The 13143-nt window shown below is 47.3% G+C and overlaps 1 protein-coding gene across 7 annotated transcripts in view; it reads right to left on the bottom strand.

The window, feature by feature from the left end:
• The window catches only part of Vipr2 (vasoactive intestinal peptide receptor 2), a 73938-nt gene extending 61418 nt beyond the window's left edge, over positions 1-12520 (bottom strand). The window contains exons 1-3 of one of the 7 annotated variants that reach the window (XM_017594055.3): positions 10853-12520; positions 7997-8099; positions 5368-5467 (exon numbers count right to left, since the gene is read on the bottom strand). In XM_017594055.3, coding sequence (XP_017449544.1) covers positions 5368-5383 — 16 coding nt within the window. In that variant the 5' untranslated portion in view covers positions 5384-5467; positions 7997-8099; positions 10853-12520. Of the gene's footprint in view, positions 1-5367; positions 5468-7507; positions 7714-7996; positions 8347-10852 lie in introns of those variants that run through there. The other 6 variants (XR_005505447.2, XM_063261586.1, XM_039111853.2 and 3 more) reach the window with 6 other exon arrangements.
• Positions 12521-13143: the final 623 nt, after the last annotated feature.

Genomic DNA, 13143 nt, shown 5'->3' with positions numbered 1-13143 from the left:
TCCTTGCAATTCCCAGTACGTTTTGGCGCAACCACGTGTGGGTGGGCTTATGTCCCCAGAGTGCTCTAAATTACAGATTAACCCCATGGAGGGTGCCCATGAAGTACATCACAGCTTCATGGTAGGCATGTATTTCATTCTAATCCATAACTTGCGACCTACTGTCACACTCAAGTCTTCTCAGGGCAGCTCAGGAGAGGTTAGGCAACAAATACCTCATTTCATAATTTGAGCAGCCCAGACTCTGGGGTTATCTGTGCCACCTAATGTGGTGTCTGTCCAGTGGGTTGTCTCTCTAGAAGAGACACAGCAGCTCCAAGAAGCCTTGACTTATATCCAGAAAAGATGGAAAGAGGTTTATGTTAAGGTTATAATGTGGAAAGCAACACGGAAGAACAGCCAGATCTAGACCTCAGAGAGAAGAGCACAGGGCGATGTCTAAGACCCTCACAGGCCAACACAGGTCCAAGGAAAGAAAACACTCAGGTTACCAGGTGGTTGGTGATCTGATAGAAATCCTCATCTGACAGGCAGCTTTGGCTGATAATGAAGGAACCAAATGGCACTTGGAATCTGTGTCTCAGCACCTAAGTGGCACTCCTACCTCTGAGCAGACACTGAAGAATAAGGCAACGTCCTTCTAGAAAATTCTGCCCTGTTTCTAACAAGCAGTAGACACTGAGCCCACAGGTGTAGAGGGTCCAGGGCCTAGAAAGCCCTCCTGTTTGAACTCAGTGTCCTTACTCTGAGGTCTTGGGCTTCTGGTAGCAAGTCCAGGACCCCCTCACTCTTACCAAACAGAGAGAGCCTGCGGCACCACAAGCGTTTGCATCTTCCTGTGTACTGAACACCCTGCAGTGCCTACTCACTGGGATAGGCCTGCGTCAGGCACATGACCCGCCATTCCTGGACCTCAGCACCTGGTGGGAGTACACAGCCTGGTTTTCCTCTTGCTTTAAGCTTTCTCCTCAGTGTCCAATCATCACTGACCAAGAAGAACTGCGTCACACAGACCTCGCTAGTTACTGGTTCACGAGAAGCTGACTTAATTTCTTTTTTTTTTTTTTTTTTTGGTTCTTTTTTTCGGAGCTGGGGACCGAACCCAGGGCCTTGCGCTTCCTAGGTAAGCGCTCTACCACTGAGCTAAATCCCCAGCCCCCCTGACTTAATTTCTTGATTAGCAACTTGAAATTCATCAGGTGCTGGTGGGACATTTTATTCCTAAGAACATTAGGACAGCATTTTTAATAGGAAAATACTGTCACCCATTTGAAAGTTCAATAGCTGAAAGGAACCAAAGGAATGTAGTAGATGTTACATAAATTTGAAGGAGCATGTAGAGCAGACACAGTCTCCAAACTAAAGGAGGGAAGGGAGATCAAGACCCAGAACAAACACATGGATGGTTTTCAAGGGCACTGTGCACAGGCACTGTCAGCCTCACAGGGCAAGGGGGGAGAGGCATGGGCATGCTTCTCACTATGATACTTTTTCTGTGTTCATAGTCACGAATCTCTAACACTAATTTTCATCACAAAAATGTTCATTAGTTCCTCCAGTAAAAACTAGTTCAAATATTTTTAAAGGCACAGCATAAGATCTGTGAGATCTGTAATGGGAACCAAACATGTTCTTTCTGTCTCTCCCAAGAACAACAGGGTAGAAGGACTAGTGGCCAGTGTGTGTGGTCACTGGTGACCACACGCCATTCCTGGATAATAGTAAGAAGCTGTCTCAGTCTGTTAAATGCTCTCCAGTGTGGACTCCCAAGTCCCTCCATGGGCCGCTTCTAAGAAGACTCTAACCGTCTACATCTGCTTCTCTTCTGAGGATGTCACATGCCAGCAGCCTTGGGCAACAGAGACTGTGTTCCTGTAGGCAGTCTGGCAATTAAAGCACCCCTCCTTTGGATCCTCAATTTGCTGTCAGGATTCTAACAACGTGCTTCGGATGCTGAGGGTTTCCTAGGGTGGAACTATGACCCAGATGCGTGGGCCTTGGACCTGAGAACCTTCAAAGATGTATCCCTTGGTGCATGTGAAGCTCACGCTATGCACTGCAGGGTCTGTCTCTGGTCTGGCATTTCCCATCTTCTGCTATTATCACGAACCTGTGGCTGGCTACTGTCAGTCCAGTTTGCCAGCAGGGAATAACAAGGCCCTCACAGTTCCTCCAAGGAATCCAACCTTCTGTGTTTTTGTTTTTGTTTTTTTGTTTTTTGTTTTTTAAAGAAAGGCCACCGTTTAGCATCTTCCTCTACCTGGTTCTAAGCTGACTGTAGCGAAATACTTCCTTTGGCAAACACCACCTAGTTTTTCAGGGAGGGGTACACAAGTCTAACTTTTGTTCTGCCAAGCTCTGGAGTGGCAGGCATGAGGTGATAGGAAGCCACAGGAAAGTTCCTATACTGACTTCCCAGAGAATATTCCTCCACCCTCAACCATCTGTGATGTTAGGTTCCTCATCCACACACTGTCAAGATTAAATTTGTCTTAGCAATGAATCAAAATTAAGCTACAGGACTCCAAATACCTCCACAGCTTTCTGAGTCCGTTTTAGAATTGAAGTTGGTTTCTTATGAATTTACTACATCTTTTGGTTTTGTTTTCTTGATTCATCATAAAGCAAAGCAGAAGAAGTCCTTATTAGGGCTGTGGAAGTTACTTTGCCAACATCGAAGATACTTTGTTTCCAATTTCCACCATCGAAGATACTTTGTTTCCAATTTCTGCCATCGAAGATACTTTGTTTCCAATTTCCGAAGTCCTTCTAGACCAATCACACACTGCCACAGACTATGAAAGCAGCTCTCACAGATGTTAAGAACTCCGCGACAGTATTGTCGCTTGTGACTGCATGAGGATATGTCCTGTGCCCTTGTGCGGCCGGAAGTGCTCCCTTAGCTCTGACTCTGCACAGCCCCTGGCTCCATCGCCTGCAGCATCTTCATCCTGGTAACCTATTGCTATTTATATTCTTGGCATTGGAACTCTGCATATTTCAGAGAGCAGACGAGAACTGGGGGGTCACAGGCTGTCTCTTCTGGGAGCTGCACAGTGGCTGCCGATGGTCAGTTCTGCTCTCCTGAGGGTGGCTGGCTAATCACCAAGAAGTTCTTGCAAAATAGAAAGGTGGATGAATCAGATATACACATATTTTCTTCTGTACACTAACACTGAAAATAGGAGCCCGCCACACAAAATGTCCAAGTAGGCAGCCATCTTGCAAGAAAAAACAGTGAGGTCTGTTTCTATGCCAAACATAGGAGAAGTCCTACAGACTTGATCCACCTGGCCATGCCAGACGGGCACCAAGGACACCCGAGCAATTTTCATAGACTCCAACTAGGCTGTTGATACAAGTTGTCCTCTGGGAACCCAGGAAGCTTGTCTCAGGATGCTGTCTTTGAGAGGGCTGCTCAGCAGGAGTCCCCAGCACTAGGAGTTCAGCCACCAGCAGTTGTAGCCATCACCGGCCACAGAGGTCTTCCCAGCCCCCATGTTAATGTCATTTTTTTTAAAAAAAAGGATTTATTTCTATTTTATGTATATGAATGTTCGCTTGGAAGCTCACATGCATACTGCATGCATGCAGAAGCCTATGGAGTTCTGAAGAGGGCACTGAATTTCTCAGAATCATAGTTGTAAATGTGATGCTATGGGCTTTGGGAACCCAGCAAATGCTCCTAGCTACAATGTCATCCATCAGCCTCCTGCCTAAATTCACCTTCTCTTCTTCATCTTGTTATTGTTCTCATTGTTGTTGCTGCTGCTTGGTGCGTGTGTGTGTGTGTGTGTGCGTGTGTATGTCTGTGTGTGTGTGTGTGCCTGTGTGTGTGTGCCTGTGTGTGTGTGTATGTCTCTGTGTGTTTTTGTGTCTGTGTGTGTGTGTCTGTGTGTGTGTATGTGTATATCTATGTGTGTGTTTTTGTGTCTGTGTGTGTGTGTCTGTGTATGCGTGTGTGTGTCTGTGTATGTGTGTGTGTCTGTGTGTGTGTATATGTGTATGTCTGTGTGTGTGTTTGTGTGTGTGTGTGTGTGTGTGTGTGTCTGTGCCTTTGCCACAGGACTGATTTTCCTGAACTCTGAATTTTTACTGAACAGCGACAGCGTTGGTGACCACAGTACTGACCCACATCTCTCACTTGTTGCCAGGTCTTCAGTGCTAGCCCTTCGTGGGGGCAGTGGGACTGACTAACTGTATTTGTGTCGATAGATGGAAGTCAACCATTCCATTTGGGCATTGTAGCCTTCAGAACCACGTGCGTGCTGTAAAACCGCAGGTCATTAAAGAAAGCTTTGAGCTGGAACCTTCACTTTCAGCTGAGGAAGCAGGGCTCTAACACAGGTAGGAAAAAGGGCACCTATTTCAAGCCTTTTTGCCTAGTGTGGGAGTCACTGGCCGATCTGTGATACTGGAAGCTTTAAAAGTGTCCCAAAAGGTGAGGCCCTAATAACATTCTTTAAAAGTGTACTACGTTATAAGACTTGACACAAAGGAAGAGTGTAGAAACAATAATTTCTTGTTGTTTATAAGCCAAAACGATAATTAGGCCAATAATCTGGGTTAATATAAAATACATTATTGAGCTAATCTCACACATTTTAAACTTGTTTTAATGTGGCTCCTAGAAATTTCACATTAGTGATGTAGCTTTAACTCTTTTGGGAGGCAAGAGATTCAGAGAGGAGTGCCGGACCTGAGTCTTGCTAACGAACACAGGCTATTGACTTTAATTTCCTTCTTGAAAAGGTTGTGTGCACACGACGATTGAGCAGACAGATCCTAGACAGAAGGTCGTATTGCTGATAGGTCGGCTGGTACCTAGGGGCCTTTGGGGCTGTGAACATGGAGGAGGCATAAATCAAGGGCCTGGTGTCTCAGAAAGCTTCCTATTCTACTCGGAGGACAAACTATAACAGGTATGTCTTCAGAAAACTGAAGCCCCATTTCCCTGCTTCTATCATTCTTAGGTGGACCAACGTCAAGGATAGCTAGTATTTTAGATCCTATTTATTATTATTATTATTATTATTATTATTATTATTATTATTATTATTATTATTTTGCTATTATTCCCTGGGAACCAGAGTGCCTTTGCAGAGTGTGACAGAGCCACAACATAACCTTAGGAGCAGGTGCCTTATCAAGCCACAGAGATGGTTGGTGTTAAGGACTGAGGTTTTCTTTTAAACTGTGCCGAAATCCCCACTGTCACAAGGCTACATTAGTTTTGTGGCCACTGCCACAGTGGCAAATGGCCCCATTTTTTAAGGTATAGGTGACCTCCAATCCCTCAATCAGAGAAAGGGCTGATGAGTGTAGGCACCTAGATCCCCCGCCCCAAGACTTGATCCCCAAACCCACCTCTGTGATTCTCCATTTGGCTGCTTAGCAGCTCTGCGCATTTTGTCTCCTCTTCCTGTATTTCCAGATGAAACCGGCATTCTGGGTGGATGCTGCTCACCTGTTCAAGGTTAGAGAAATAGAAGTAACTAAAAATTACACAAGCTTCACGCTTCTAAGTCTCTTTGAAGCTGAAATTCATTTTGAAGTCGCTATTTCGCTTTCTTCATGTGGTTATAAAAAAAGAGAGAAACTTTACTATTTGTTTTGCGAAACAAGCATACAATCCAGTAGAATACTTTTCCAGAACAAGAAAGTAAACTGGCATTTTATGTTGCTATTACTAACTTAAGAGCAATGGGGCTGTGAGAAATGTGCATCTCTCAGAAGTGAAGAGCTCCCACTTCACAGCCTGTGGTCTGCTTAAGTAAAGCAAATTAACTCTTAGTGGCTGTGGGCTGTGCACAGACACTCTGTGCCCAAGGACCCTCTCTGTGATCACACTAGAGTCAGAATAGCCTACGTGGACGTTCACAAGTTTCAAGACACATTCAAAATGTGACCCGACCAGTACTGATAATCTTGTCATTGTGTGGCTTGGTGTGAAGCACCTTTTAAAAATGAGAGGGATTAGACGGAAGAGACAGAGCCGAGAGAAACGGATCTGATCCAAAGAGCCATGGGAGGTTTCTGTAAAGCTTTCACAGGGTCCTTAGACACCGAGGCTGAGAGCCAGCCAGAGTAAAGAGAGCATCTGAGCTCACTGTCCAGGAAGACAGCATTTTCTGATCACTGTTCTTATAAAAACCCAGTCCCCTCCCAGGCTGGGGATGGGGGGGGTTATGGAACACTTACTCTCATTACTTGTCTGTCTGTCTGTCTGTCTGTCTGTCTGCCTGTCTGTCTCAGTTTCTCCCTGTCTTAACAAAAATTTGCCTTTATAAGACAGTAGTGGAAAGGAATCCTGCTCAGTGAGGTATAGCTATAACCGTGTTTAGTTGTTCTACAGTTGATATAGGCCAGCTAACATCCAACAAGGAATACAGTCTCCTAATGGAATCAAAGGACAAAACTCTAGGTTGGATTTTCTGCCACGTTCACTTCATTTAAAGACCACCCGAGACGCCTTGGATTTACCAGTTACACAATCACCAAAATGCAGAGATCAAGCAACAGCAACTCACTGGTCTAAATTTCAGAACTGATGGGATCATAACTTAAGGTGCTAAAGGCCTGCGATCTCTGACATTCCTGGAACATGGGGAACAATGAAATCTGGGGACATCTGAAAGGTTAAAGTGAATGGAATCCCGAGGCTTCACCAGCATCGTTGTGAAGCTTCCCTCAGCTGCCCGTGGGGGCGGAGAAGATATGCTCCAGAAAACTGAAATTTCATCAACAATGATGGATTTCCTTAAACAACGCCTCCCCTCTTGCTGCACACGCTTAGCTTGGTTGGCTCCCTCAGCCGGAGGCCTAGATGTGTGTGGAGACCTTGAGCTCCACAGGGATGCAGTTCTCAGAGCAGAGAAGGAAACGTAAGAAGTAAGGCTAAACCCTTCTTTTCTTTCCTAAAAAAGGTTTTCAAATAAAGAATAGAGCTCCCGAGAACCACATAAAACCAGTGCAACCCATGTAGCAAACTTCTGTTCAGGGGTTCCTTTGGCTTTCTTAGAAGAAAAAACCGAGTATTTCCAAAAGGAAACTTTCTTAGTCACAGCATTTTCCCCTCTGTCACATACTAAACAAACACACCGACCGGGAGATGGAAAGAGAAATATTTAACCACAGAGTAACAGCAGTTTCCCTCGGAAGCAAAGCCAGAGCAGGTGGCCCAGACAGCGGCCACTCTTTTTTGCAGGGTTCTAGGGATGTCCCCAACTCCAGGGACACTGCCAGACCAGGACCCAGGTCGTCCCGGGAGCCGGGGTCGAGGAGAACCTGGACCCCACTTCTGGCGAACCCGGGACGGCGGTGAGACTAGGAAAAGTGCCAGTGAGTCCAGCAGTCCAGGGATCGGTAAGGCTTCAGTAGGACGCATTCTGCTCTGGACTGTCTCCGCTGGCCCCACGCTCTGCCCGCTCCTGCTGGACTCCGGAGGTGAGCCCAGCGGTCCACTGCAGGATGCGCCTCCTCGGGAAGGGGGCGCGGGTTCACTCACCCGCACCAGCAACCAGCAGTAGCAGGTCAGCACCACCGACGCCCTCATCCTGGGCTCAGCGTGCCGCCTCGGTCCTTGGCGCCCTCAGCAGCACCGGCCCCAGCTCGGGGCCTCCCAGCGCGGATTTCCTCAGTCTCGCGCCTATCGCCCTCTCTGCCTTCCAGTTAGCAAGTCCCGGCCCCGCCCCTCGGCCCAGTCCCCGCCTCGCGTCCCTTCTCCTTTTTGCAGAGCCTCTCCCTGGCACTTAGTCCACCAGATCTCTGTCCAAGCATCCCTCCCTCCACCCCTGCTTCTCCCAGTAGTGCAAGGACCTGGGCCTCACTCCGACCCCCTCCTGGCTTGGGTACTTCCCTTGTCAGCCCTGCTCTCTCGCGCTCCTTCCTCCCGGGCTCCCTTGCTAACTGAGCTGGACTGCCTCTCTCCTGTGCGACCCCACTGTGGGCTGCCATGCCTTTGGAGAGTTGGAGGTTCAAGTAAGGAGATGTTTACCTATGAAGGGTGTCGCTCAGTCCCAGGTAAAGAAACTTGAACGCTGAGGAGACATCTGGCACTAACTTCCTGTGCAGAGCCTGTTATGCAGCTCAAGGAAGAACTGGGTGTGAGCAGAGAGAAAAGAGAAAGCTCTTGTAAGATTTCCCCTGAAGAGCTCAAGGCCAAGTTGAACAGAAAGCAGAAACTACATCAAGGCAAAAGTGGGTCTGCCCATTGGCACCCCAAACCCTCAGGTGTCACGTGTGTGGCCCACTGTACACTTGACTTGCAGGGACGCTGCCACTGCTCCGCTGTGGTTTGCCCCTCGACAGACTAGTCTAGGGAAGAGCAGAAAGCTACCCAGCAGACAATAGCACTAGATTAAGTAAGGCAGGCAAGTTTTAAACTTCTTATTCTGATATAATTTCAAAGTCAGAAATCTAAAGCAGTACAGTACGTATCCTTTACACTTTGGGGTGTCTACCTGCCTGTTAGCTTTCTCCCCATTGAGTTCATCATGTGCTCCATGACATCATGGTCCTATGTAACCGAGGACCTAGGTTTCTGTCTGTTGCCTGTCATCCTTCCATCATCTGTGCATCTGTCTGTGTCTGTCCATCAGACATTATGGAGGAGAAGGTCTGGGCACTAGGTTTGCAGCTTGGGGCCAGGAAGCCTGGGCTCTGGCTCTGTCCACGACTCCTCTTCCAGCCAGTGAACCCAATCCACCTGCACATTTGTAAGTCACGACAGTGACCCCCGCCCTTCCATCCCAGAGGGTTACAATTAGAATTAGGAGAGCTGATACACATGAATAGCTGTGAGGGATACATTCTAAAATCCCTGTTGGATGTTATAGGTCAAACCTGGGTGAGATGCCAGGGCTCCACCCACAGCAATGGCATATGCGGTGAGATGGAGTGATAGTTCTGACAAGGATGAGATACAGACAAAGGGAGATGAGAGGGGCTTGTTCTTCCTGGAGTATCCCAGGGGAGCAAAGGACCCAACGAGGTTGGTCACCAGCGGAGGTGAAGGTTCCCCAGATAAGACGTTAGGAAGATGACATCCACATCATCGCTGTGGCAGCTCAGGAAGTGAGAACAGATGCCCTGACATGCAGAGAGCGGGGCCAATGCTGTCCACAGCAGTTGACTCACGCTCGGAAAGAACACCCACAGAGGTCCCCTAGCTTGCTATTCTGGTTTGTTTGAAGTCCCATTGCTAGTGAAAGACGGGGCTGGATTTGCCAGTGAGTTTACTTGTCTTTCAGGGTCTCTCCATTCTTCCTTCCAAGCTACCTGACTCGGAGTAAGGAGAGAGGGAGAGGGAGAGAGAGAGATGAGAGGGAGAGGGAGAGGGAGAGATGAGAGGGAGAGGGAGAGGGAGAGGAGGAGGGAGAGGGAGAGGGAGAGGGAGAGTCCCTTGTGTCTGTGGGTGACTGCTTGGGCCAATGATGGGACTTTACATTGTTCATAGCCTGGATCTGGACCTGAGTTCAGCTTTGTGCGGTGCCCTCCAGCATCCTCCAGACTTGCTCTCAGTCCCCCTTTCATTGCCACCTACATGTCTTGGCACCCTATCCCTTCCACACTGACATCCACCTGGGCAGATCCTGGCGCCTCCCATTGAGTGGCTGCTCTGGTTTCCAGACTCGGGGGTTTCAGATCTGGTTATCGCGGAGGCTTCTCATACTCATAGCAGAATTTGGGACAGTGATCTTCACATGCCGTTTTAGTTAACTCTCTGCTTTCTTAGGGTGTGGTCAACAGTCCTTCTGCTTTTGTGCCAGTGAAGTTTTGGCTCAGCAATGATGGCCAAACAGCTAGCACTCTCCACATGGGGCTGATTTGGTGAGGCTTATCGGAAACATTAGAAGCCTATGTGAATGCCTAAAAAGAGGATCCTCGGGAACTAATAGACAACACCCACTAACATCCGCTGATTCTCCCTCAGAAGGTGCCACTGCCTCCTTATCTATAAGGGCTTCGTGTTCAACATAAAATCTTCAACAACAGCAAAGAATGAAAGCGATTGTTTCATCTCTATTTGTCTTCCTTTAACGAAATGGCATTCTTTCCCAGTGCTTCTTTCTGACACCGCCCTGTAATGAGGGGAGCAATTTCAGGGGCGTACATGAACTGAATCCATTTGCTATGCCTGGAGGGGATGGTTATGAAAGACACATGGCCCATTAGGGGGTACAGCCACAGTCATCTCCAGGCTTCTGCACCTCTCATGTGCACAGAAGGAAAGCAACACGAGACTGACGTAAAGGGCAGATCTCCCCATTTGCAAAATGTGTCTGATGAAGGGTTGGTGGCTCATCCTGACTCCTGTTCACACCCTGCCAAGTAAACTCGATTCCTGTTTCAAATGGAAGGTGTGTGTGCGTTTCAAATTGTTATGAGTCTTTAAAATGGAAATGGGTTTTAACTAATATTCTGTCAAAGCTGGTAAAGCCTTGTGATTTGTTTTATTGCACGAATTCAAAAGGCAAGCATAATCTCTCTCTCTCTCTCTCTCTCTCTCTCTCTCTCTCTCTCTCTCTCTTTCACAGAAGAAGTCAGTGAGTAGAGTCAGTTTTCATGGTAGTCTCACCTTGCTATCAGGTCTGACCCAAACATACCTCAGACTCAATTTTTCTAGAAGAGGAACAGCTCATAATTTCTGGAAAAATATAATTTCTTTCATTTTAACTTTTTCTTATAATTTACTTTTATTTTGAGCTGAATGGTAACCTAGTAATACATGTGTGTTGAGCACAAACACCTTTTCGGATTCCAAGCCTGGTCCACCCTGCATGGTCGGGGTTCTCCAGGGCAGGCAGAACCAAGAAGAGAGAAAAGAAGGGTGTCCAGAGCTCTGTCTTACCTGAGTACGGAGGCTGAGAAGCCCCATAGCAAGCTGCCTACAGGCTGCAGAAGCAGGGAAGCTGCCTTCATGGCTCCAGCTGGGTCTGAAGGCCTTGGATCCAACGAAGCAGATGATGCAATTCTTAGAGCAGGCAAAGGCTCAAGAACTTCTGATTTCCAGAGTTCCAGAAATTCTCAGCCTGGAGTTCTGATGCCTAAGGCAGATCCTGCACTCTCTTCCCAAATCAATAGAGGGGAAGACAGCTTGAACTCCAAGAATCAGGGGAGGGTAGGTCAGGGGTGGAGGTGGGCCACGGCTGCATCCCTCTTCAGCCACCTTCTTTCCCGGATCTGAGCCCATGTGCTCTGGTTCAGGTTCAGCTCAATTGTGTAATTGCACTGAGAAGAATGGCTTTGCTCTTCAAATTCTGGAGTTGAAGCCCAAGTTATGCAGAATAAATAGCGCAGTACTTAGTGCTAAGTTTTTCCTACATACGTGCCAGAGAAGGGATGCTCTATATGAAGATTCAGTGAATTCCAGAATTCAGGGGTTCCGTCTCCATCTCTGAGCCATCACGTGACCCCTTCCATACAGCCATGGGCTATTTGGTTATTGTTGTGCTGTATTTGTTTTTAAGGTGGTCTCATGAAGCCTGGTTGGCCTCAGACTCCATTCGTTAGCTAAGGCCGACCATGAAATTTTTTTATCTTCCTCAGTCTCCTCAGCAGTGGGAGGGTAAATGTGTGCCACTATGCCTAACCACAAGGCTCTGTTTTTACACTTGAGAATCACTGCACCTGAGCAGATCAAGAAGCCAGCCTGAGTGAAGCCAGCAGAGAGCTGTGGCATTTTTGCCTCTGCTGTTTGGCATGGGCTGATATGCACAGAGCTCTTGCACTGTTTCAGGGTCACAGGCCACCAGGACATTGCAAACTCACGGAAAGCCTGTGATATATCTTTATTTCCCTGTCAGTGAGCTGTCTGAGTAGAGCTTGGGTGTGGGTGGTGTTAGCGGCTGGAGTGTTACCTATTCCTATTGTCTTTGATCCCTGGTCTGTTGCTAGACAATCATTCAGAAAGCCAGAAAGTCCTATTGATCATCCAATCGAAAGCAAACATTTATGCAGCACCAAATGTGCTCTGGGTGCTGTGTTTGGCCATGCAAAGAGAATCTATGCTTGTTATTATGGGAATGTGCTGTCTGCTGAGGAGACCAGTATCCACACAAGAGTCACAGGTCAAACAAACATGCTGTCTTGTGGTTTTGCCTTAATATGCTAAACTGACCCAAACAGTTAAATGGACAGATATCAAATAAAATAACATTGCACATTTAATACAAAGCCTTCTGAGTGTAGGTTACAGCTGATGGTTCCATTTGATGCTCTGTAAGTGAAGAGTTGGAAGAGTAGCTAGCCTATGGTACTGCCCACATTTCTGCTGGGAAGTCCCCTTTACTCTACCAGAAGACTCCTGGCTGAGTCCTTTGACCCGTCTCTATCCCCACAGGAGTCACATTCTGCCATTTGTCTCTACACAGTGGTGTTTCCTTTTGGGCAAGCATGGTTAAGGAAGAATGAGAGAAAACTAGAAGACTCAGATGCTACAATCCAATTACTTTTCTTCCTCCTCCTTCTTTTCCTCCTCTTCCTCTTCCTCTTCCTCTTCCTCCTCCTCCTCCTCCTCCTCCTCCTCCTCCTCCTCCTCCTCCTCCTCCTCCTCCTCCTCCTCCTGCCCCCTTCTCCTCTCTCCTTCCCCTCTTCTTCTATCTTGTCTATAGGTGTCAGGGAGTTTATCAGAAAGGCAATTTGTTTTGCCATGTAAGAGAAGGTATGTATGATAGTCATTGATCTGAGTTTGTCTGATTTCATCATGTGTTTCTCATCCAGGGCTTATGGGTGACTTTATAATGGCCTCAGGATCCTCATAGTGTCATCGAATTTAGAGTGCATGGATACCATGAGATTTCTGAGTGTCCCTAAGCATGAACAAAGTGCTTCCTAAAGAGTGCTTGGGGATCTGTGAGAGCAGCAACAGATTCCTGCTTTTTTCCAAAGGATGCATCTTGTTCTTCTGGTCTAAATACCCTACTTCACTTGTTTGAGGATTCCCCAAACAAGTGAAGTGAGCAGATAGCCTTTGTTACAGTGTAGTGACTGCCTCCTGCTGGCTGATGTCTTTTTCTTCTTCAAAGAATAATGATTTAAATTTGGAATAAGAGTCCAAAGATGCTAAGTTCTCTCTGCTCCAGGACAAATGAGAACACCAGGGCTAGCTAGTGCAGCAGAGGTGGCCCTTAGGGGGCCTCC

Source organism: Rattus norvegicus, chromosome 6, assembly GCF_036323735.1.
Source record: "Rattus norvegicus strain BN/NHsdMcwi chromosome 6, GRCr8, whole genome shotgun sequence".
Lineage (NCBI taxonomy): Eukaryota > Metazoa > Chordata > Mammalia > Rodentia > Muridae > Rattus > Rattus norvegicus.
This window is presented reverse-complemented; position numbering and strand designations above follow the sequence as displayed.